Source organism: Canis lupus, chromosome 23 (assembly GCF_048164855.1).
Source record: "Canis lupus baileyi chromosome 23, mCanLup2.hap1, whole genome shotgun sequence".
Classification (NCBI taxonomy): Eukaryota; Metazoa; Chordata; class Mammalia; order Carnivora; family Canidae; genus Canis; species Canis lupus.
Genome location: NC_132860.1, coordinates 8077066 through 8102032, shown reverse-complemented (window position 1 = coordinate 8102032; position 24967 = coordinate 8077066). Strand labels below are relative to the sequence as shown.

At 43.8% G+C, this 24967-nt stretch overlaps 1 protein-coding gene across 2 annotated transcripts in view; it reads left to right on the top strand.

The window, feature by feature from the left end:
* The window catches only part of NELL1 (neural EGFL like 1), an 817686-nt gene that overhangs the window by 77137 nt on the left and 715582 nt on the right, over positions 1-24967 (top strand). For both annotated transcript variants that reach the window (XM_072793772.1, XM_072793771.1), the window contains exon 3: positions 1917-2067. In XM_072793772.1, the coding sequence (XP_072649873.1) occupies positions 1917-2067 (151 nt within the window). The remainder of the gene's footprint in view (positions 1-1916; positions 2068-24967) is intronic.

The following is a 24967-nucleotide window of genomic DNA, read 5'->3' as shown; positions in this document are numbered from 1 at the left end:
ATGTCCGAGAGAACTGAGCGAGAGGTGAGGATGCTCCTCATTTATATGCCTGCTGTGGGAAAGAGCTATGGATATCATGGGTTTTTTTTTTATTTTATTTTATTTTTTTTTTGGATATCATGGTTGATCGATCATTGCCCCCTTTGGGTTGGGCTCAAGCTTCAGAGTCCTCTGGTGAGCTTTCTGGGTCACTGCTGCCAATCAGATAGTTCCTAGTAGATGGACAAAGGAGGAAACAGCAGAAAGGGGAAAAAATAAACATGAAAGTTAATCTCAAGAACCAAATGTGGGTGCTTGCTTTTTTTTTTTTCTGGCACCAGATTCTAGGTGGAATTTATTAGGATTTGTACCTAGTAGTAATAAAAACGTTAACAAACACTTGTTGATCTCTAGTGTACAGAGCGATTACTTCATACATCTAATAGATCTTGACTCTTCTAGAATGTCTTTGGCTGAGATTTGGTGGAAGGTGTAGGAGCATTCCCTAAGTGGCTCTTTTCTCTTGACCCTTGACAAAAGCTAAAAGCCTGCCACATAACAGAGTAGCGAAGGTCTTTGGGTAGAAGGGCAAATGTCCTAGGTAGGTCTTATGTTGGTAGGATGTTCTGATGGGTCAGGTGCCTCCGAGATAGAGGAGCAGCCTTGCTGCCTGCCTTCCACAGCCTAGACCTCTACAGCTGGAAGATTGTGGTGTTCTTATCTGTGCTGCAAACTTCAAACAACAACTCCTAGAATTATACAAAGATGGAGAGGCCCTTAGAAGTCACCTAGTTTACCTGCCTCCCCCTACCATTTTGTAGATGAGAAGACTGAGGCCCAAGGTCAGGAATTGGATTCCCTCCATGCCTCCATTAGAAGCCAGTCTTTAGGATGTGGTTCTTCAAGATCCATGTAGTCTGCGATGTCCCTTGAGTCACACAGCTTTTGAACATCTTTGTTTTTCAGACTCCTGGAGAAATAACCAAGTAGTTCTATAGACAGTAAGGTCGGTGCATGAGCGGAGGAACCAAACACACCTTTGGAATTCGTTAGTCATCCTCTGAATAATTTTCTTTAATTCCGCTCTCGTGGTGGCCAGTTTTTGATTTGAGGAAGGAAGGTGTAAAATAATGAGAACCCTTAGTATATCACAGTTGGGGAGTCAGGGGGGAGGGTCTGAGTATGAAATGATGAACGTCTCATTATGTGGAATTTGGAGAACAAGGAGCAGGATTAGCTGGACTTGTGGGCCTCATAGGCCTGCTGAGTTGGCCTCCACTTTAATATTACACGAGCAGAGTGACCCACTCCATGTTGATAGAGAAATTCCAGGCACCCTTATGGCTCACGCACCTGCCTTGTATTTAAGTAGAAGTGGAGTTGTCAGGTGTTACGAACATGGGTAAATCTCTGCTGGGTACCAAGCGAGGACAGACTTCCCCTCCAGGCATTGTGGAGAGAAGAAAGAAACGGAGTCCGTGGGGGGAAAGTGAAACAGAAGCCTGCTGAGTGGCATTGGGTCCTGCTAAACATACGATTCTTTGAATTCAGGATCCATTCATCTGATTGTCTCTCACGTTTTTTTTTTTTTTTTTTTTACAGCAACTTAATCTGTTTGTAGCAGGCCACATTGCTCAGTGTCCCATCAAAATTTGTCAGAAAATCACTGGCTGGCCTTTTGTGAACTTCTCAAAGTGACAAGTGGGTACAGTGACAGGTGGCATTCCTGAGTTTTGCATCGAATAAATGCTGCTGTGTGCAGTGTTGGGCGATGCCTGAAAACAAAATATATTGGCAAGTTGGGGGGCGGGGGATGAAAAATGCAATCTTGTTCCTCTGGACATTTTTTTCTCCTTTTCTCCTTCTGTATCTGTTTCTCCTTTTCTTCATCCTCCTCCTTGTTCTTTATCCTCTTCTGTTTCCTTCTTGATTCCCAGATACAGCAAGAGAGATCCATGCAGCCCCTCATGTGAGTGAGAAATTAATCCAACTGTTCCGGAATAAGAGTGACTTCACCTTTTTGGCCACGGTACAGCAAAAGCCATCGACTTCAGGAGTGATACTCTCCATTCGAGAGCTGGAGCACAGGTAAGTTGTACTTTTGAACGTGTGCTTAGAATGAATGGGCTCCACAATGGCTTGGAATTGAGAGGTTGTATCCCCAAGAGCGCGTGCAGCTAGCGGAGGCCTTGTTGCTGTTGGAACACGTGGATGAATTTTCTTTGCATTAAGAACTTACTTTGGGCAAAGTGGCTTCCTTGTTGACTCTCCAGGGACCACTCCTGAGTCTGTCTTGCCTATCTTGTGTCTTCTGGTCGACTTGGTTCCTGTGAACCCATATCCTCTGTCCTACTGTCTTGAGGTTATCAAGCAAGTTACAATGAACACTCTTCAGGAAACATTTACTATGTGTGTGTTCTATGCAGGGACAGTGCTGGATACTGGGAATACTAAGGTGAGGAATACAAAATTTCTGGTCTAAGGAGCTCCTAAACTGGTGGGGAAGATGGACACGTTTCATGAAGTATTCTAGATGGAATGGTAGAAATGTGTGTTTAAGGAATAAAGGGAATGGTCCATTCTGGAGGATTGTGGTAAGCTAAGGCAGGCTTCAGAAAGGATTGTGGTTCTATAAAGGGAACCACTGAAAGAAGTTGGATGGACTGAAAGAAGAGTAAGGGGTGGGAAGAATGGCATTCTAGAAATTGGAATATGATTTTGGGAAGGAAAATGTGGGGTCAGTGGTTGGCACGTTGTGTCGGGAGAGGGAGCCGAGGAGTTCAGGGTGGGCAGGGAGGAGTGGTGCTGTAGAGGTGGGTAGAAGCTAGATCATGTCGAAGCTTTGAAGCCATGCTGAAAGCTAATGGGGAGCCATATAAGGATTTTAAGTCTGAGGAAAGAGCATTACTTTAAACTCCCAAATAGAATAATCATCTAAGGCTTCCTCAAAGAGAATGGGGAGTTGCAGCCAGGAAGAGGCTAAGACTGTCCACCAGCCTCCACTCTGAGAGCGTCGTCTGTAGATCTCTAAAGTGGGCCAGTCCAGAAGCCTGCCCCCCAGGCCAAAGCACCTGGACCAACAAATAGGCCTATTTTACTAAAACACTTGGCAGTATATTTCAGTCTGCTGTCTGGGCAGTGCCCTGGGGTGGGGGGGTTGTCTGCTGAGACCCTGCCCCCATTGTTACAGTCCCATGGGACCCCTAGAATGCAACAACTGCCCCCTCCCTGGTCTCTAGAGCAGCAGCTATAAGAACTGGGATGCCAGCTGAGTGTAAGAGCTCCCTTCTGGGACGAGGGGGTGCTCAGGAGTGTGGCAGGGGGAGGTGTGAGCTGCTGGCTGGAACATAGCAGAGGGGGCAGCATGAAGATGTCTACACCCCCCCGCCCCTGCCGCCCGGTTCTTCGTCCTGGACAGTGTTCCTGCAGGCTCCTGCATGTGTTAAATTAGATGCCTGCTGCTCAGGGCGGTGCTTAGCATTAGCAAATGAGCTGTTTTCACTCAACGTCGGCACGTGGGCTGCCACTGAGCTGGGCCCTGACCCAGTGAGTCGGAGTGCAGGGGCCCTTCAAGAGCAGTTTCTCCGATCATAACAACCTTAGGAGGCTCATGGGAGCTCCTGGATGTTTTAGGTGCTTGTCTCATGGGAACAGGTCTTAAAAGTTGAGCTGGCCAATGTGGAGTTCAAACCCTTAGCCCTTTGGGGGAAGCTCTGAGTTCTCCCAGAAGGTCCCCCGTGATTGTGGATCTCCATGCCGGGGGTAGGCTTTATAGTGAGGCTCTGTCCCAGCCTCTTACCTGATTCCATGTGGATGCTGCTTCCTTGTTTGCTTACTGTGGTCAGCTGGACTCTAGTTTCTTTCCAGAGGAAATTGTTCCATATGTAGCTGTAGACTCAGCATGTCTGTGGGAAGAGTTGAATTCAGGATCTTCCAACAGTGCCATCTTGAATCAGAACCTCTTGGCTGATTTTATTTTATTTTTTAAGATTTTATTTATTCATGAGAGACACAGAGAGAGGCGGAGACATAGGCAGAGGGAGGAGGAGGCTCCCTGCAGGGAGCCTGATGTGGGCCTTGATCCCAGGACCTTGGAGTCACATCCTGAGTCAAAGGCATATGCTCAACCACTGAGGCACCCAGGTGCTCTGATCTTAATTTTTAATATTAAGTGTATTAGTCCATCGACAATACATTCCAGCCCATGCACGCAGGTGAGCCTGGACACCAGGGAGCAGCCAAGTCTGTGACGGAGAATCTGTCTGAGGAGGAGGGAGGCAGGGCTGCCCAGAAACAGAAGCTCCCAGTGTGTGTGTGTGTGTGTGTGTGTGTGCTCCATTCTCCCATGGGACTTGAGTTAGAAAACCAAGTCAAAGGCAAGATCATCAGGAATTTCAAGATGGTGACAGCAGAGTGGGCCCCTTCAGAGTGCAGGACCCTGTACAACTACACTGGTTGTGTCCCTGTGAAGTTGGCTCTACCTTGACCTTGCAGCAGACCTGCTGGGTGTCCTCTTCTCTGATCTCTGGTAGGTTTTGTGTGCCTTTTGCCTGGCTTCTGTGAGCTTTACTTCCGAAGGCTGACCCTGATCTTTCCTCAGAGCACGGCCTGTTGGCCTCTAGCTGCTGTACAGAAAACAGAAGTGTCCGAGAGGGGTCACTTACCCTCAGGCAGCCTGTAGTCAATGATTGACAGACTGTGGGAGTATGGAAGCCTAGTTCCCTTTGCCTTGGAGGCTTTAAGGCCAGAGAAGCTCTGTGGCTTGATTAACTCTCCAGTGCTCCCTGGGATTAGGCTGAGGCTTCCGTGTCCTGCTCCCGTCTTCCTTCCCCTCCTCTCCTGGGAGCACTTCCTTAAATCATTGCATTCAGGTTCATGTGTTAGAGTCTGCTGTGGGGGAACTTGAATTCAGATAAACCCTCCTTTACCTATTTAGGTTGACCTATCTAAGAGCAGAACTGCATGAAGGCAACTCGGTATATGGGGTCAGTGGTTAAGGAGGATCATATAGAGTGGCAGCTCTGGAAGGTCAGGGAGGCAGAAGGACTTACCAAGAAGAGGGTGGGCAGTCGGAGCCATGCAGGAAAATGCAACTTTGAGGGGGTGGGGTGGAGAGGTGCAGAGAATAGACCAACTTGTCTGGAGTGGGGCAGAGGATCTCCCTGTACCTTTTCAGCAGAGGTGAGGATCAACTGTTCTTTTTTTCAATGGCTAAGTTTGATCTCCACCTTGAAAGGATGTGATGGACTCTGATCCTTCTGGAGGATGTTTTCAACATAATAACTTGACTGTTTCTGGGTCAGCCCAGAGAGAGCGAGGTGGCTGTGTTGGTGAGCAGGTGCGGGTTAGAGGCCCAGTGTTCTGTACCCTGGGAGAAGGTGTAGGAGTTACCATTATTCAAAGGTGGAGGGTCAGGCTGGTCTCGGCTTCACAGACAGGGAAGGGTCGTGTGCTTGCCCCACTGGGGCAACACGGTGGGCTTGGGTGTGAGGGCCGCCTCAGTCTGAGGGCCATACAAGTGTCCCAGAATAGAACATAGAAGATCTTTAATCTCCATTAAAGCAGAGGGGGAACTTCCCAAGGCAAGTGAGAAGCAAGTGGAATGGCAACGGTTGTAGTAGAAAGAGTGCAGACTGCGGAGTTGGCCTGATGGAGGCTGGAGGTCTAGTTCTAGCTCTGAAACACTGGTTAATGTCCCTGAACTAAGGGAGGTGGTGGTCTACCCTGCAGGGTTGTTGTGGGGGTGCAGGAGGACGGGGCATGGGAAGTGGACGGCCCCTAAGTACACATTATTTCTTTTCGACTAAGCATAAATCTTAAAGCTCCTTCTGGGTATCTCTTCTCGAATTTTTTTTTAAACTCTGTTTAAGAATAGGGGCACCTGGTTGAGTGTCTGCCTTTGGCTCGGGTTGTGACCCCGGGGTCCTGGGATCAAGTCCTCATCAAGCTCCCTGCATGGAGCCTGCTTCTCCCTTTGCCTGTGTCTCTGCCTCTCTCTCTGTGTTTCTCATGAATACATAAATACATTTTTTTTTAAATTTAAGAATAAAAGTTGTGTTGCCACATGGTCATCTGATGCCACCTTCTTTTCCCTCACAGGTTTCTAATAGAACCTGAGGATCATTGGATAGTGAATTATCTGATCATTTTTCATTGTAATACAAAACCTCAGGTCTTTTTTTTTTTTTTAAAGATTTATTTATTTATTCATGATAGACAGAGAGAGAGGCAGAGACACAGGCAGAGGGAGAAGCAGGCTCTATCACGGGAGCCTGACGTGGGACCCGATCCCGGGACTCCAGGATCGCGCCCTGGGCCAAAGGCAGGCACTAAACCACTGAGCCACCCAGGGATCCCCAAAACCTCAGGTCTTGATTCAATAATAAACATAAGGAAATGGAGAATTCCCCTCCCCCTTGAAGTTCTGTGGTAGCTTTCTCTGGTCTAATCAAGGCTAGATTTAAAAAAAATTGACTGAATCGGTAATGCATTGGCTATGGGTAATAAAGAAACACACTTAGGCAGATGTTTACCTAGTAATGGAGGCCTGGAATGTAAAAGGAATATATGATCGTATATATTTAGAATTTGGCTACTGTAAGCTGGCAGTGTTCCCATCTGTAATAGGAGAGAATCCTCAATCACTTTTCAGATTTCTTAATTAACAGAGCAATAGTACCTAGAGGAGCAAATAAATAGTCTTAGAGACTTTGGTCATGGAAATCTGACCAGGTGTAGAAGATGGTCAAGAATTTGAGGCTCTTGATTCAGTAGCCAAGGGTTGGAGGGGCCTTATAGGTTAGATAGAGAAATTGGAATCTGTCTGGGATCTGACAATCTGACTTGGGGGGGGTAAGACTCCTTGGTTCGCTTCATGCTTCTTTCTTATGTGATCCTCCCTCCTTGTAGGATTCAGATTCAGATGAATTAAATATGTATTTGCCACAACTGAGGTATGATGGGCTCTCTGGTTTCTAGATAATTTAAAAAAATTTTTGCATTTCACTATTTGTTAGTATATTCAGATTGTGTATGCAACACCACCCTTCACAAATTTCCATTACCTCCAAGAGAAATCCCATACCCTTAGGGTGTCCCTCAACCATCTCCCCATAGCACTCTAGCCTTAGGCAACCACTTGTGTATTTTCTGGCTGTAGATTTGCCTATTTCAGACATTCCATATAAATGGAATCCTACAATATGTGGTGTTTGTGACTAGCTTTCATTTAGAATGTTTCCAGGGTTCTTTGATTTTGATAGTGTGTCAGTAGTTCTTTTTTTTTTTTTTTTTGAATTGCACAATATTGCATTGTTTGGATATACCTTATCAGTTGGATATTGAATTTTTTCCTGTTCTGAATTTTACAAATGCAACTATGAAATTCCACGTGGAAGTTTTTGTGTGGACGTGTATTTGTATTCCCTTGGGTATGTAACGAGGGGGTAGGATGGCTAGATCAAATGGGAGCTCTGTGTTTAACTGTTGAGTTGCCAGACTGTTTTCCAGACCATTTTACGTTTCCACCAGCAGTATGTGACAGGTCCAGGTTTTTTTGCATCTCTGTTAGTAGTTCCTGTCTGTCTCTTTGATACAGCCATTCTGATAGATGTGAAGTGATGCCTCATTATGGTTTTGAGTTGCATTTCCCGATGGTGAATGATACTGAGTATCTTCATGTTTTGTGGCCTGCTTACACATGATTTTTGGAGAAATGTCTGTTCAGATTATTGGTTCATCTCTTAATTGGGTTGTTAGGATTTTGTAATAGTTCTTTATATATGCACGCCCCATATTGGATAGGATTTATATTTTTTCCAACTTTGTCTTCATGTAAAGCCCAAAGTTTTTAAATTAAATGTGTAGTGCACCTATTTTTTTTTCCTTGCTTGTACTTTTGTTCTAAGAAATTGTTTACTCTAAAAAAAAAAAAAAAAGAAATTGTTTACTCTGAGGCTATTAAGACTTCTGCGACTGACTTAAAAAGTTTTATAGGTTTAGCTCTTTAAATCTCTGATCTTAATGTTTTCTATATGATGTGAAGTAGAGAGGTCCAAATCCATCTTTTTGCTTGTGGAGAACCAGTTGGCCAAGCACCACATGTGGATGATCTACCCCTTGTGAATGATCTTGTCTCCCTTGTCAAAGATCAACTGACTATAATGGGAAGAATTCTATGCTGTTGATCTATGTCCTTATGCTAGTGCTGTTTTGATGATTGTAGCTTTGTAGTTTTGAAATCGAAGTGAGAGCATTCTAGTTCCCCCCCCCCCGCCCCCAAGAGTGTTTTGGATATTCCAGTCCTCTTGAATTTCTACATGAATTTTAGGACCAGCTTTTTAACATCTACCAAGGTATTAGCTGGGTTTTCAAAGGGATTATGTGGAATCTGTAGGTTTATTTAGGGAGTATTGCCATCCTGGAAATTCCATGCCAACATGGAATTTCTTTCCATTTTAAGTCGTGTTTAAGTTTAAAGTGTTAGTTTGAGTATAGGTTTTGCATGGTATCTGTTAATTTTATTATAATGGCATCAAAAATGATAAAGGGAATCTATAATCTCACTGTGTTCGCTCATTGCTACTTTATAGAAATTCACTTGAGGTTTCTATGTTGAACCTCCTCTCCTGCAGACTTGATGACTTCATTAGTTTGATTCGTTGTTTTAGTGGATTTCTTTTAACATATCTAAGATCTGTCATTTGCAAATGGGACAGAAAGAAATAAAACTCTCTACCTGGTTGTCTCTTTTTCTTGTCTAACTGGCTTGGCTAGAACGTGGAGAACAGTGTTGAATAGACATGGTACTAACGGGTTAGTCTTGTTCCTGACCTGAAGAAGGAAAACTCTCCATTTTGCACCATGGAGTATCCTGTTAGCTGTGTATTAGATGCTCTTAACTGGGTTGAAGTTCTTTTCTATTCCTAGTTGGTGGGATGTGGTGTATTATTATTTTAAATCATGAAATGGTATTTTTTCCCCCTCAAGTGCTATTTCTGCATCTGTGGAGAGGATCATGTTCTTATTCTATTATTGATGTGTATTATACTAATTGAATTTTGGAATTTCTACCAAGCTTGCATTTCTGGGATAAATCCCACTTAGTCATGTTAGATAATCCTTTTTATATCTTCCTGGACTTGATACTATATTTATTGAGAACTCCTACAGCATATTCAAAAAAAGCTACTGGTCTGTTGATGGCTTTTTTCTGGTTTTGGTATCCGATGTCTGCCTACCTTTTAAGCTATGTGGAGTAGCCTTCCCCCCACCCCCCTCTTTGTAAGCCAACATTTATTGATTGTATACTATGTGCCAGGCCTTTGAGCTTTATGTTCTGGTCTTTTTTTTTGGGTGATCTTCCTTGATTGAAGGATACAATTTTGTATTTTTGAAAATGTTTCTCCTATTTTTATCAGCTATTCCGTTTTTGTCTTCCATTGCCTAGAATCTCTGTAATAGTGAAGAATAATAAACCTTTTGAAAGGTCCTTTAAAAAGACAGGAAGATGGGCAGCCCAAGTGGCACAGCAGTTTAGTGTTACCTGCAGTCCGGGGTGTGATCCTGGAGACCCGGGATTGAGTCCCACCTGGGGATCCCTGCATAGAGCCTGCTTCTCCCTCTGCCTGTGTCTCTGCCTCTCTCTCTCTGTGTCTCTCACGAACAAATAAATAAAAATCTTTAAAAAGACAACAACAACAAAGAAAACAAACACAGGAAGACTGCAATCTGGTCTTTAATGTATTCCCAAATCTGTTTGATAGGTTGATCAAAAACTAACAGACATCTTATAAATATATATGTTGTCCTCATGTGAAGAAGTTTAGCTTTACTTCTGATACACTGAAAGACAAAAAAAATGGTGGTTACATTTTATTCCTCTTCTTGGGTACCTTTTGAGATAATATGATGAAAGGGGGGACAACGTGCAATGAACATAATCACATCGGAGTCCGTAATGTTGAACTCTTCCTGGGAAAAATCCTTAAATACTTCTACTGATGGTGTTTTTTTGGGTTTTTTTCAACAATATTAAAATAGTAGTAACTAGTATTACTTAAGTAGTTATAAAAAGCATTGTCCTAAATGCTTGACACTAAACTCCTTACACATCAACTCATTAACAAGCGAGAGAGGAGGTTTTTCTGTGTGAGCTAATTCAAGGCTTTTCGAGTTACTCTGGGCTTTAAATATAGAGAGGTAATACCTCTCTCATAAATGTTTCTAGAAGAACTTGCCTGAAAACAGTATGTGCTAATACTTTTGGGGGAGGCTGAGAAATCTTTCACCACTAAAATGTTCATTTTCCATCTCTTAGGGTATTCTAGGTAATTTTAAGCTCTTTTACAAATTTACGTTAAAATCCTTTCATTGATCCCTGTTTTTTGGGGGCAGATAATTGGACTCACATTCTCTTTGTTTTTATATTTTGTTATAGCTTTAATTTGTAATGGGAAATGCATGTATTTCCTTCTTGGCCAGGCTTATCGTGGGATTGTGTAATTTATTGGCCTCTTAAATGAAACTGTTCTTAGTTTTATTGGTCAAGTCTGTTTTTCATTTTAAATTCATTGATTTCTGCTTTTCCCCTCCTTTTTGATCACTCTGTGTATTTTTAGTAGCTTCTTGGATATTTTCAGTATTTTGTATAGCAGAATCACTGAAGACTTCATGTTTTCTTGAGTATTGTTTCAAATGCAGCCCACTGCCACTGCTATCCTTCTTTACTGCAGTTCTTAATTTAGTTTGACTTCCTCTTCGATCCAAGTTGGAATGTTTAAGTGTATAGTCACTGAGAATTTTATAATATGTGACTTCGGCTTTTATTGAAGAAAAAAAAATGTGTTGTGAGGCTTATAGATTTGAGATGGCTGAATTTTTTTCTGGTGACCTTGTACATGTTAAATAGTGGAGGCACATATAAATGGATGGGTAGCTCGGGTGTGTATGTAGATACGTACAGATACAGCTTCATATGTAACAGTTTCCAGGCATGTTACTCAATTCCTATGTGTACTCATTTTCTACTTGAACTATGACCTGGGAGATAGACTCAGTTTCTATGATTAGAATCTTGTCCTATTCTCCTAGGGTAGATTGAAGGATCAGGTCTGGAAAAGTCCTGCCTGATCCATACCACATTTCATTGGCCAGTACGAGGGAATTTGGTCTAGCATTGTGCCAAGATGAGAGAACACGGGCATTGGAATCACTAGGCAGCCTTGGTTTTGGCTCTTTGGGATGTTTCCAGTGTAGTGTGTGCCCCAATTAGGAAAGTAGCCTAGGTGAGAGACTGCGTCACAGGGATATATTTTTTTTTTCTTTAACGTGTAGTGCACTTATGGTACATAGTATGTACTTAATAAAAATGGAGTGTATCAAAGATTCATTTTCTCCATCCCTGGTTCAGGGTAGTAAGAAATTTCATGGCCAGTTTCTTTTTTTTTTTTTAATTTTTATTTATTTATGATAGTCACAGAGAGAGAGAGAGAGAGAGAGAGGCAGAGACATAGGCAGAGGGAGAAGCAGGCTCCATGCACCGGGAGCCTGATGTGGGATTCGATCCTGGGTCTCCAGGATCGCGCCCTGGGCCAAAGGCAGGCGCCAAACCGCTGCGCCACCCAGGGATCCCCATGGCCAGTTTCAAAGGTTCACATGAAACATATTGTCCCAGGCACAGGTACTGCCTCAGATGTACTACATATCGTACAAGATCATGAAAAAAGGTGAAGGTGTTGGTATCTGGAGACTGAAATGAATAATACCTTGGGATTTCTGTGAGGATTAGTGGTATTTGTAAAACACCTAGCCTAGTTCTTATACCTAATAGAATATCCTCCCTCCACCCCCCCGCCCCCCCCCAAAAAAACCCAACCTATGATGATTGTGGTGTTCAAGTGGAATTTTGGTCCTAAGGGGAAAACAGGATGCTGAGGAGAGGACAGATAAGCAATAAAGTTACTTTTCAGTGGTTAAAGGAAAACGTATGTCTATCATGCAAGCTTTCTGGTAGAGTTCAGTTTCTAGTCAAAAGTCCCCTTTGCTGCTGAAGCATAATGGGGGAGCAGCAGATGAGATCTGAACACACTCCCCAGCCGTCAGGTGCTCCATGGGAAGGAAGCCTCTAACTGCCTTTTCCAAAGCTGTGGGCCGGAAAACTGCCTTTACTGTTCTGGGAATGAGAATCCAATTTCAACTAGGCTTCTGGCTACTTTAAGGCAAAGCCATTATTGAATTAATGGCAAAAGAGCATTCTTACAGTAGCTGAATTCTTTTCTAGCCAAAGGCAGGCATCCCTCTCACTTGGTGGGAATCCAGCAGGCAGAAGTGGATCATTTGGGAGGTTGTGATGCCTTAAACCAGGAGTGAACTTCTTGGCCCAGCAATATGTGGAAACTCTCCAGGTAATGGAGTCCGTTGAGTTCCCATATGAAGATCTTGAGTGAGTAGATGAAAAGAAATGGAAAACTTAAGGGCGATTGAAAAGTGTACCTGCAGGTAGCAATTGAAGTATATACTCTTATGTAATGGGCACTCTGTTGTTCTAGGTTTGTAATTTGGGGCTTGTTTTGTGGGTGGTACCAATAGAGCACTTTGGAAGGGCAACAAAGAAGAATCTGTATTACTGAACTCTTAGTATCATTGCAGATATAGATTTTTATCATTGCAGATTTAGTGTTTATTTTTCCTGATTCATGTGTGTTAATACCAGAGCTTTGCTAAAATGGAAAGCTTAATTAACATAGATGAAATCTAATTGAACGTCTGTCCTGCCAGTGTATGCAAATCTTTAAGATATAGTGGTAAGTCTTCTGTTTTTCAATTTTATTCCTAAATTACAGATGAAATTAAATCTAAACATAATTAGGAAGCTGAAGCAAGGAATCTGAGAAAACTTCTTGTGGAACGGTTACAGGAGATTTAAGGGGACACTTCTGGTTTCCCAAGAAGCCCTCTCCTCCTTATAAAATGGTATCTTTGGAAATACAAAGTTTCTTTATTTTCCAGAGTTCTTGTGGTAGAAACAACTTTCCACTTCAGTGCCAGATACAGCCAGGAAGTCAATGCAGGACTATTAATTACCAGATGTGTGAGCTTTGGGAATTTAATTTGCCTCCGTGTCCTTTCATGTAAAGTGAAGGTATGTGTTACCGTGTCCTGGAATCCTTGAGAGGACCAACAGGAACACTTGGGTGAATGAATCCTCCTACATCTCCTATCAGGGCCCTCAACAAATGTCATTTCCTTTCCTCTCTCTTCATGGCTACTTTTCATATTTACTAGTTTTTCCTCAGATACTTCGGGAGTGGAAAGGGTGTAGGTACTGGGAGACCTTCTCGCTGTTTGAGATAGTGATTAGGTTTTCACATCAAGAGATTGTTATAATCTAAAATAATGGGTTGTCCTAGCAGAATGCATTCTGTAATTTCTAAGTGGGTTTACCTTCTTATGAAGGACTTATTTTACCAGTATTTTATGCTTTCAGGTAATTGAATAGCAGAATGGAAGGTAGGAGGTGTGGGGAGGAAATTCTAAACATGTATTACATGGTTTGGTGAAGCCAGCCCAAGAGAATCTGCTCCTGGGGCAATTAAAAGGACATTTTCCCGGGAACCTGGGTGGCTCAGTCAGTTAAGTGTCCGACTCTTGGTTTCAGCTCAGGTCGTGACTTCAGGATCATGATATTGAGCCCTGTGTCAGGTTCTGCTCAGCATGGAGTCTGCTTAAGATTCTCACCCTCTGACTTTGCCCTCCCCTGGCTTTGCTCCTTCATTTGCTCCCTCTCCTCTTCTAAAATAAACCTTAAAAAGCACCTTTCCAGTAATTGAAATTTTTACATAAGCTTGAATGTTTAATCCTTTTCTCCAAGAAGATATAGTATAAGAAGTATGTAAAAAGTAGATGTTTTCAGTTATAACATGGCTTCCGTTTGAGAAGGAAGGGAACAAAATTCATGTTGGAATCCCACCCTCCTGCAGCTCTAGCCATGCTGCTTTTGAAGTAGTGCAGATGAGTCTTAATATTCCAAACAATATTAGAGGCTTTGGATTTAACCCCATATTCAGGTTAGACTAGCCTTTTCAACATTTAGGAAGTATTAATGAAAGCACAAGAAATGGGTAGGAAATATCAGAAAGGGAGACAGAACATGAGAGACTCCTAACTCTGGGAAATGGACTAGGGGTGGTGGAAGGGGAGGAGGGCAGGGGGTGGGGGTGACTGGGTAGCAGGCACTGAGGGGGGCACTTGCTGGGATGAGCACTGGGTGTTATTCTGTATGTTGGCAGATTGAACGCCAATAAAAAATAAATTTATTATTAAAAAAGACACACAATGTTGCATGGTGCTACATGCTGGACTATATTTGTGAGGCACACAGTGATGAAGATCATTCAACACCGTGCAGGGTACCTTGCTTTGCCCAAAGGGGTTGGGAAGTCTGCCCCTTAAGAGTTATACTTCATGGGGAAAAATAAAACTAGAAAGCAGTCAGAAGAAGAGTCAGAGGGCTCTGGGTGTGGCATGAATGAAGAGGCAAGAAGAGATTAGTGATCACGATGTCTCGAAAGAACTGAAGGAAAACACATTGTTAATGGAGGGTGGGGGGAGCATAGGTAGGGCAGAAGGAGCAAGGTGTGGAAAGAAGGGAACCTGGAGAGTCAGGTAAGAGGCATGATGGTGAATGGCTTTATAGGCAGTTAAAAGGATTTGGCCTTTCCTAGAGCAACTGGGATCCATGGAAGTGATTGAAGTGTGGCAGTGGCATGATTGCTTTTTGGAAGATCACACTGGCTTTTAGTGGAGAATAGTATGGAGGGTGCAAAATTGGGGACCGAAGAAGGCCAGTGGGACATTGCTGCAGCTGTGAAGAGCCTAGGTTGTAGCCAAGAGGATAGGTCCCTAGACTAGGTCAGATATTGGTGTTGCAGATGGAGGGAAGTTGATAACTAAGAAGTAGAGTGAGCTGGGCATAGTTCAATGTGGAATGTTGGGGAACAGACAGAGGAGTCAAGGGTGATGCCAAAGGTTCTAGCTCAGCCTACTGGGAATACTTTGTCCTAAGCAGGAGGGGTAGGGGGTGCATATCTATTTTTATCCCTATGCTACTGTTTCATAGTTTCTTGATTTTATTTTGTTCTAGTTTTTAGTTGAATAAAAATCTAGAAAAGCTAAAGAGGGTAATAAATGGGAAGTGGTCTCTGATAAATGGGATCATTTGCTTCTGAATGGGAGGCAGCTTCTTGGAGGAAACAGCTAAAAGCTGAAAAGGTCAATCTAGAGATTCCTCTCAATTCCAGTAGATAAGAAACCTGAAATCTGGGTTTTTATCCTTTGTACTTTTACACCTAGCAGACTATAGACGCAGCTTCGAGGGAAAAGTTTTAAGGCTATAGTGTGCATTAGCAAGTAGTAATTTTCAGACAAAAATGAAAATGAGTGGAAGGATCTCCTGTCAAGGAAATAAGGTTTTTCAGGAATACACTAATTAAGTAAAATTTAAATCTCTGTCGGAAGAAATGAAGCTCTTCCGATGACTTTTGACCTTAATTGAAGACCAGAAGTATCATAGCAATAGAGTATAATGTTTTGGGCAAATTGCTCATGCTTGTATATATGCATATTAGATTTTAGATTGCCTGGTATCTGAGAAATGGAAAAACAGCAAATGTAGCCATTAACCTTTACTTTTTTAGTAAAAAGTCACAATTTCATTAATACTTATGCATAAAATCACTTAAGTTCAATGGAATTCTAGAGAATTGAAAGTGTCATCTTTGACTTTCCTTTGGAATTGGTAGTTGTGAAACACTTGAACGTCTGGGTAATAGGTATTCGTTCATTTGGCTCTGTGGAGGGAAATGTGGACGGCTAAGCCTTGTCACGGAGGGAAGATTTAACCCTCTGGCTTGCTGAGTTCTGCGTGGAAGGCACTCCAGACTCTTAGTCCACTGGGGAGGGTGGTGGAGTGGCAGGATTGCTGGGTCCCCAGTCAGAAGACATGGCTCAGGTCTCCGTCCATGAAAACCCAAGAGCCCTTGGTCAGGCCCCTCCCTGTACCTCCTCTTCCTTACCTGTCAGGTTGGAATTCATTAATGTGTAACACAGATCAGTAACTGATGAGTAATCTGTGGGTTGGGAGCACTGGATTCTGCAGTGGTGAAGAGAACGTGCAAGTGACTTGTCTTCAGTGAGCTTACATTCTAGTGGGGCAAGTCAGATAAACGTGGACAAAAGTTAAACCTAATGACAAATGTCAAGGAGGAAAATAGAACAGAGGAGGGATGAGTGGTGGGTCAGTGGAGAAGAGAGGCTACCAAAGAAGGCTCTATGAGGATGGAACACTTAAAACTGAACCTAGGAAAGAGCTGCCTATGAGGAAATCAGAAAGAGGAGTGTCCTAGGGAGTGGAGACTTGGAAGGATGGTGGTCCTGCAGCAGGTTCCAGCCGGCTGTGCTCAAAGGCTAGACTGAGGGCTGGTGTGTATGAAGCTTTGTAAACTGAGGGTGAGGAAAGCGGCTCTAGATGAGATGCCAACTGTAATAGCTATCTTGACAATTTGCATAGGAGAGTGCTTCCTAAATGACCAGGTGTGATATTTATACAGGCCATATAATTTTAGGTCCCAAATCCCTTATTGAGCACCAGCCATATGCCAAGAAAATTTGCCCATTCGTGAGAACTGCTCCTTGGAAATCAAAATAACTTCATAATTTGAAACTACAATTAGATAATTTTGTGTAATAAATGAATTCAACTAGTGCAGTTTGTTTAGACCCGCCCCCTTCATTGAATTGGTTGCCAATAATCCTGGCCTGGTAGGATAGAATTGGCAGTTTACTCCCTGAAACGTTATCTAGTCATCTGGAGACCACCCGAACAAAGTTATTCCAGCTAATAATGGTCTTTCCTGAGAGGTACAGGGTCTCATCCCAGGAAGACCATGTTGACACAGAGATGGGGGAGTATGCGGTATGTGGGAGGAGGAGGTTCTTCTTGGTGGGTGGGTGTGCAGCCCACAGGGCAGAAACTGCAAGGAGCAACAGTGGCAAACTCCTGATGAACGGTAGCCTTCCAGGATTTGGGGAGCCTGGACTTTACCTTCTATGATAAAGCTCAAACGGCAGGCCTTAGTTGGCTTGCCCAAGTGCTTCATTTGCCTCATGTTACGATGACCCCTATGGTATTCATCCGCTGAAAAATTTTTAAAAAATCCTGACTTAGTTGCTGACACCTACAAATCGGGTCATTTGGCCTAGAAAATCCAGCTTTCTAGCTTCTCATGGAAAAATAGCATAGGTGTTCCTTAGATTGTCAGTCCCGACCTGTCCTGATGGCTTCCGCATGACTGTGAGGCCATGTAGACTTTTAATGTAGACTTCAGAGAGAAAGTTCCTGTACTTGGGTTTTAATTAAAAGTGAAGACTTGCTGATTTCAAGGGAATGACTTGACTCTCAGCCCACTTCAGCCCTGTGTGATGCCCATCTGGCTCCTGTAGCCCCTGGAGAGGCAGCTCCCCTCTAAAGGGATTGGGGTGCCTGTGAGGTGTTACAAATGTGGTTGAGGAATCTGCTGAGACGGTGGCTCCAGAGCTAGAGGTCGTAAGTGGCTGTGCAGAGGATTCCTATACCCTGCTGGCATCTTTGTTGCTAGCAGAGGCAGCCAGATCAGGACTCATGGTTTGCAATTGGTGCTCCTCAAATTGAGGGAGGGAGGAGGGAAGAAAAGAAGTAGGAGGGCAACAGAGCTGGAACTAGCGGAGAGCTCCGTGGGTTCCACATACTACACCTTCCAAGCAGGATTTATTTCTGAACCTGCCTTGGGTTGTTTTGCATGAGTTACCTCAAAGACCTTGCATTTTCCTGGGGCCGTGGTCACCACCTTTTCTAAAATCCCAGCCTGAGAAGGTGTTTCTGGCTGACTTTAGGGGTAACCTTTAGTTTGGAAGATAAGATTGAGTTCCTGAAATTGTGGAATCTTGAGAAAGTATTCATGACCAATGGGGAAGGGGACAACACATTCTTCTGTGACAACTGGCCTTGAAGACCTGGGCTGCATAGTTCTTGTTGGTCCAGTAAAACTGACTTTATAAGAACGGATCCCCATGAGATTGAATGGAACAGTGAAAATCCCCACTGCTGGGCCATTTGTTTCCTTTCATTATGCCCTAATTGGACTCTGGGTGCTTGGCTCTCCTCTTTGGGAACAGGCAGTAGTTTCTCTCTGGTTACTGTATATTCAGGGCCTTGAGTTACTTTGATTCAAACTAACCAGAGGAAGGAATGCTCAGTAGCAGTTTCTGGCATTTCTGCTTGTAAAATTGCCCATGAATTCCTTTGGTGCTCTTTGGCTTTTGTTTTAGAGAATCTTGGCTAGAAACTGGTCTGACTGCCGTTCCTGGTTCCTGGTGACTGCCCTCAGACTCTGTTTCCACTCCTCTTGAGACCCTAGTGAAAGGAGAGAAATGGATATCTAGAACGTGCCGTGTGTTCGACCTTCAGTATCTCCTTTTGTCCCTGTCACCCCCTAGATAATGTTTTTTTTTTTTTTCATCTTTGAGATCAGAAAACTGCCGTTCAGAGAGGTTGAGAAATTTGTCCAGGGTTTTGCAGATGGAAAGTAGTAGAGCCAGAGTAAAAGGCCAAGCCTGAGAATTTGAAGTAGAGCCCGAACAGGTTCTTAAGGATTTTGACCCACTGTTTTCTTTAAATGTAATTCTTCATCTCTTACCTCTAGGGTTGCTTCATGGGAGTAATTAGTTTTGTGGAGTTGGCCGTGTTGAGCTTGTGATTCCAGCCTGACTCAAGGCACACATCACTGACTAGTGTGGGACTTCTCCCAAATACATTCCAGGGACCAATGGCCTGTAAGGTAGCCTGGTAAAACCAAAGGTATGAGATTACATAAACTTGGGAAAGAGGAAACTCCCTTTCTTGCTTGGAGAATCATAATAATAGCATATTCAAGGCTCTTTAAAATCCTAAGGTACTAGGCTCTATATTAAGGACTGCAAGTGTATCCTTGAATCCTCACAGAATGATAAAATAGGTTCTGTTATCTCTTCATGGATGAGATTGTTGGGTGCTTTGTCAAGGGTCATTCCAGGTGGTAAGATGATGGAAATTGGAGTCACACCCAGGTGTCTGGTTCCTCAACACATTAACCCGTGTATTGTATTGCTTCCTTAAGCTTGGTTACCATGGCTTTTCCTGAATTTTATCCTGGAATACTCTGGGGAATATTCAATATCATTTGGTTGAACTAGCATTCTAAGTAACACTAGGAAATAATGTGTGTACAGCATTGATTCAAGGCCACCATGCGCTGTCTATGGAATGAAGCAGTTTGACAGCCTTGGAGAGTCTTAAGACCCTGAATGTAGGTCAGGGGAGTCAAGAACTGGCAGGTAGAGCCCAAGAGAGGCCTGATGCAGTTGAACCAGATAAAGGGTCATTGATGCTTGCACTCTGCCTCCCTGTGGCTGGCAGTGAGATGCCTGCTGAAGAAGGCTGCTCCTCAAAGGCTCCAAAGGTCTCCAGCGCCCAGCCCGTGTTTGCTGGCACCCCGAGGGCGGTGCCTGGGGCATGCTCCACCTGCCAAGTTCAAGAGGCAGGAAGAAGGGCACTGTCTGCTTATAAACTGTCAGATGAGACTTGATAAGTTTCAAATAAGGGTAAGTGAAATCACTCCTGAGCTGCCTAGGCCATGAGAAACCCCATACGCAGGCTTTATTGATATCAAATAATCTTCCTTTAAGCCAGCGTGGTTCCCAGAAATCAGAAAAGTGAATGGATTGTTTGGAAAAAAATCAGACACTTTAAACTTGAGAAAAGCCATGGGAATTTGTGGGAATCTTTTCCCACTTCCTTTAGCAAAGGCTCTAAAATGTGGTAACTCCAGGGGTTCAACATAACATCTCATTTTGCAAAGTACCCTGGGGGATTCTAAGAGTTGCTTATGATGGCTAGATGGTACCTCAGAGAAGAAGAAATAATCTGTGTGATCCCTTGAGCTTATTCCAGAAAGACTATTCAGGAAGCTCTCGAGTGGGGATTATTGAGGGTGAGGTGAGCTCCTCAATCCAGCTGTAGTAGCAATGGGACTCGGACCCCACAACAGTACTGAATGCTGTTTGGATGGGCCAAGAATTTTGAGCGGGTGTTTTTGGTGGTGACTCTTGCTGTTCTGTTTTTGGAAGAGAACGATTGCTTATTTCTGAGCCTGGAGAATGGTGATGTTCCTGAATAAAAACTTGATATGTGGTAACCATGGGTACATGCAGAACTTAGGAGGCTGATCCTTTCCCAAGGATGGATGGATGAAAGCCAGTCCTATGTGCCCAAGGATGCCCGTGGCCAGTTCAGGGTCTGTTTGTTCTGTACTCTTCCTCTGAAGAGTTATGAAAGGCCTTTTATAAAACCTGGTGCTGTGTTGTTGCTGGGGAGATTGAGATCTGCCTTTGGGGGGATGGACCCATCAACAAGGACAGCACCCAGGCTGCCTGGGTGGCTCAGTGGTTGGGCGTCTGCCTTTGGCTCAGGGCATGATCCCAGGGTCCTGGGATCAAGTCCCACATCAGGCTCCCTGCATGGAGCCTGCTTCTCCCTCTGCCTGTGTCTCTCATGAATAAATAAAATCTTTTAAAACAACAAACAAAACAAGGACAGCAACCATGTTGCTTCTTTCCTCTGTACCCTTTGATGGCTTCAGGAAAAGATCCAAAGAGTTGCATGACTACGAGTCTAAATGCTCTGTCCCCTGCCTGCCCCTCTGATCTCCTGTCCCCCTTCCTACATTGTCACTCAGCCACAGTCATTTCCTTGATGTTTCACAAACCTATCCAGTTCCCTCTTGCCTTTCTCCCAAGGCTTTTGCGTATATTTCCCTTGTCCAAGAATGCCCTTCTGCAGGCTACACTCCCCACCTCCTTCACCTGTCCTTTCCTGTGTTGACATCTTGTCACAGAAGCCTACCCTGACAACTGTAAAACTGCCCCCCACCACCCCGTTCTATCCTCACCACCTTGCTGTATGTTTTTATAAACTTTAGCATCATCTTAGGCAGCGTTTACTCCCCAATCCCCAACTGTTAGATGAGCAACTCAAGTGCAGAAACTTCAGTTGTGGTGTTTGCTGCTACATCCAAGCACCTTGAACAATGTGTGGCACCTCCTAGGTGCCCAACCAGTGTATTGAATGAATGGGAGTGGGGGGAGGTCTGTGGAAGCCCTGATAGGAAGCCAATAACTCTTCTAGGGAGAAGTCAAGGGTGGCTTCATAGAGGAAGAGGCATTTGACTTGGGACTGGAAGGAGTTTGCTGGGCTGAGGATGTGAGGGTTGAGGAGGGAAGGGGAGGGGAGGGAGGGATAAATGGCAGCTCTAGTCATGATGGAAAAGGCAATGGCATTCTATTCCTTCCTTCCACTCTGCTCCCTACCCCACCCCCGGCTGCTTGTAGCATATAAATGACTAGTGTCATTGCTTAGGGTTTACCCCTGAGCGTCTTGTCCTCAGGCTCTCGTACTACAGTAAGATGTGTCAAGTGCCTGATTGAACTTTAATGTGATTGTGATGAGGTTGGGGAAGAGGTGGATGTATTCATTCTTTTGCTGTGAGTGTTATCAGCTTATAACCAGCTCCTTATGAGAGGTACACAGGGGTTTCACATGCTGGCAGTGGGACTGTAAAACATCTTGAATTGATTGTAGAGTAATAATGTCCATCTCCAAGAGGACTTGTTATGATTGTAAAATGTCCAACTGTTTTCATACATTTAAAACTCAGGATGAAGTTAGATCTCCACTTGGGGCTTTTCTCACTTTGACACTTGGAATTTTAATTGAGCCTTGGTAGCTAGATCTTTAAAATGAGATAATGTTCAAACACTTTAATTAAATTTTTAAAAAGGGCAGCAATAATCTACATACCAGTAGGCACAGCCTGTATTCTGTAGTGATTCACGTGCTGCTTAATCTGAATATCAGGGCGGCTCTGTTATTCATTTGCATGTTACTGGGGAGCACTTGCTTAGCAAATGAAAATGAGCCACCAGAAAACTCTTAAATGTACTCAGAGCAATGAACTGAGGGCCTCTTTCTAGATTCCCATGGGCAGGCAGTAATAATAGTTCCAATTCTTTATCTCCCCCCCCCCCCCCACTTTTTAAAGTACTTTATCAAGGTATGATTGCCAAACAAAAATCTGTACATACTTAACACAGCTTTGTGAATTTGGAGGCAAGTAGGCACCTGTGAAACCATCGCAACCTAGGCCATGAATTTATCCATCCCCACCTAAAGTTTCCTCCTGCTTTCTTTATTATTGCTGCTAGTTTATTTTTGTGAGAAGAATTTATCAAAATTTTACATACATGGTTTGGTGTTGTGAACCATAGGCACTGCTGTACAGCTCTTGTGGGCATCAAAGTGCTTTATCAGACCACTGTTTCCCCAGATTTAAGTGGCCTCAAGTCCAAACCGAGAGCCAAGTCAAGCCAGGAATGGATGGGAATGGAAGATGAGTTTGGCAGTTGAGGCTAGCTTTGGGGGTTCAGGGTCAGGGCACATGTACAAGTTGGATTTTTAGGCAAATAGTGGGTTGGAAGCCAAACAGGAAGACCCCAGGGGCATGCATAAATCGAAAAGGTCAAGGTCAGCAGGAGTATGGCTCCATACAGTGGTGTAGCCAGGACTCCCTGAACACTTGGGCACCAGATACCAAACTGTACAAGAAATCAGATCGCATAGTAGATGTAAGCCAATTGCCACAGGGTAATTTCATCTTCTGTCCTCTGGCCCTCACAGGGTAGGACATGGTGTAAATGCCTAATATGTTGACTAAATTACTGAGATAGAGGGACTTTTTGCTTGGTCAAGTGTCACCTTAGGCAGGTCTGCCCCAAGGTCTGCAAATGTAGACCATGAAACACCTCAGGTGTTAAAAGATTTATTTGTTTAAAATTATGAAGCTTGATTTCCTGCCAGATTTTGACAGTTCACCAGTGTCAGGAGTAGTAACCATACTTAGAGTTCTTCACTGTATGCTGGGGCTGAGACTTTAAGAGTGAGTTTGAGTTGCTAGATATCCAGGATTGGAAGAGCATTCCAGGCAAGGGGAAATAGTGTTGACAAATGCAGGGGAGGAAGGTAGAGGTTGGAGATAAAGCTGGAAGATTGTTGTTGGTCCCATCATTAGGAGTCTTCTGTTCTTGACTTTGCTTAAATAACTTTGGCTTGTAATAATACATGCTGAATAAATGACCTTTGTGTAGGCCATGTGGAGTCAAGAAGTTTAAAGTGGGTCCAGTTTGGAAGGTGGAAGATGATCCCTGGAGGTGCTTGACCTGAAAAGAGCAGCTTTGCCCCAGGGGTGTGAGCCATAGACGTGCAAAGGAACTCCTGCATGGAAGGAGAAACACACAAGGTCCTATGGGGGAAGCAGTGGCAGGGAATGGGGGGAGAGCTCCTAAGGAAGCCTTGTCTGTACATGCATCTCTATATCCCCATGGACTTTACAACACAGAAGACATGGTCAAATGTTTTGATTTCATGGAGAGCTTCTGTAAATAGATTTTAAGAATTGTTCTGTATCACCTGAATCTGAATCTCTGGGAAGTTAGTACCGAAATCTTGGTCTTAAGTTTCTAGGTGACCTTGATGCCCGCATTCTGTGGACAAGTGTTTGTGTAAGGATTTCTAACTCATGCCTTATATTGTCTTGAAAAGGCGAGAGAGAAGAAATAACTATTTAGTCAGGGCTGGAAGGCAAGCCAAAGGCTCTTGGAAATGCGCCAGGAAACTCCCTGTACCTGCCCTGGGGAATCTGTACTGTTTGGGGGAACAGGTTTGGCTGAAACAAAGATCAAAATGACAGTGTTTAAACAAGACGAAAGTTTAATTCACTCTCGGGCAGCTGTTTGAATGCAGCCAGTCCAGAGTTAAATGTGATCATGTCACAGGGTTGGAGAACTTGGCTCCTCTGTATTGTGGCCCTGCAATCTCCAGGCTGCTGCCTTCTGCCCCATGGTTCATGGTGGTCTACTCTCCCACCTGTGCTAAGCCAGCATGATGGAGCACGGAACTGGAGGGTGCGTTCCTTACATACTAATGGCCAGAACTTGATCATACAGTTACACCTCGCTACAAGGAAGGTGGAGCATAGAGCCTTAATTCTGGGCAGACTTTAGCTCCACTTGGATGCTATTACGAAAGGAAAGAGAACAGAAGGCACACTGGACGGGTAAGTGTGAGTTCCTGGACATTCCTGCAATTTTTATTGCATGACTCTGGGCAAGGAGCTGGTCAGGGGATTGATACCCCTCCAGGAGAACCATCCAGAGGCTGGCTGTGGAAGGAAGCTGGCTTTCCTGGAAGTTCTCACCATAAAACCCTCCCAAACAAGAAAGAGCTTTGGCCAGAGCTCACCTAGATATTGGACTGATAGAGTTTAAATCTGCATATGCTTTGTGACCATGACCTTTGAGTAGAAGATAGGGACAGAGTGGGGAGGGGGTCTCTGGAGAGTCTATGGCTGAGTGGAGGTGGAAGAAACTCGCATTTGCTAACTGAATGCTTTTATGTGTTAAATATTTTCCATATGGGGTAGTATTACATCTATCTAGAAGATCAGAATTTCCCATGTGGCTCTATTGCTTGCTGGTAGTTGGTTTAACTGTTCACACGGAGATGTAAGCTGCACATGCCAAGTAACCGCCTTGATCTTGGGGCTGGAGCCCAGAGGAAGAAACCATGGCTTGCATTATCTGAATCTGGGTCCTCCACATTAATGTAGATGTGAACATTAATGTGTAGTTACTAATTCCATGGATACTCTTAAATTCTGTGATCTGAAGAGCCTACGTCACCAATGTCAAAATTGTTTTCATTCTTAGGATTTAAATTCAAATGAGACAACTATAAAACTCTTGAGATACTGTCAATACTCATTATACTAAATGAAGTGGCAGGAAGCTTTCTCTGTGGCTTAGA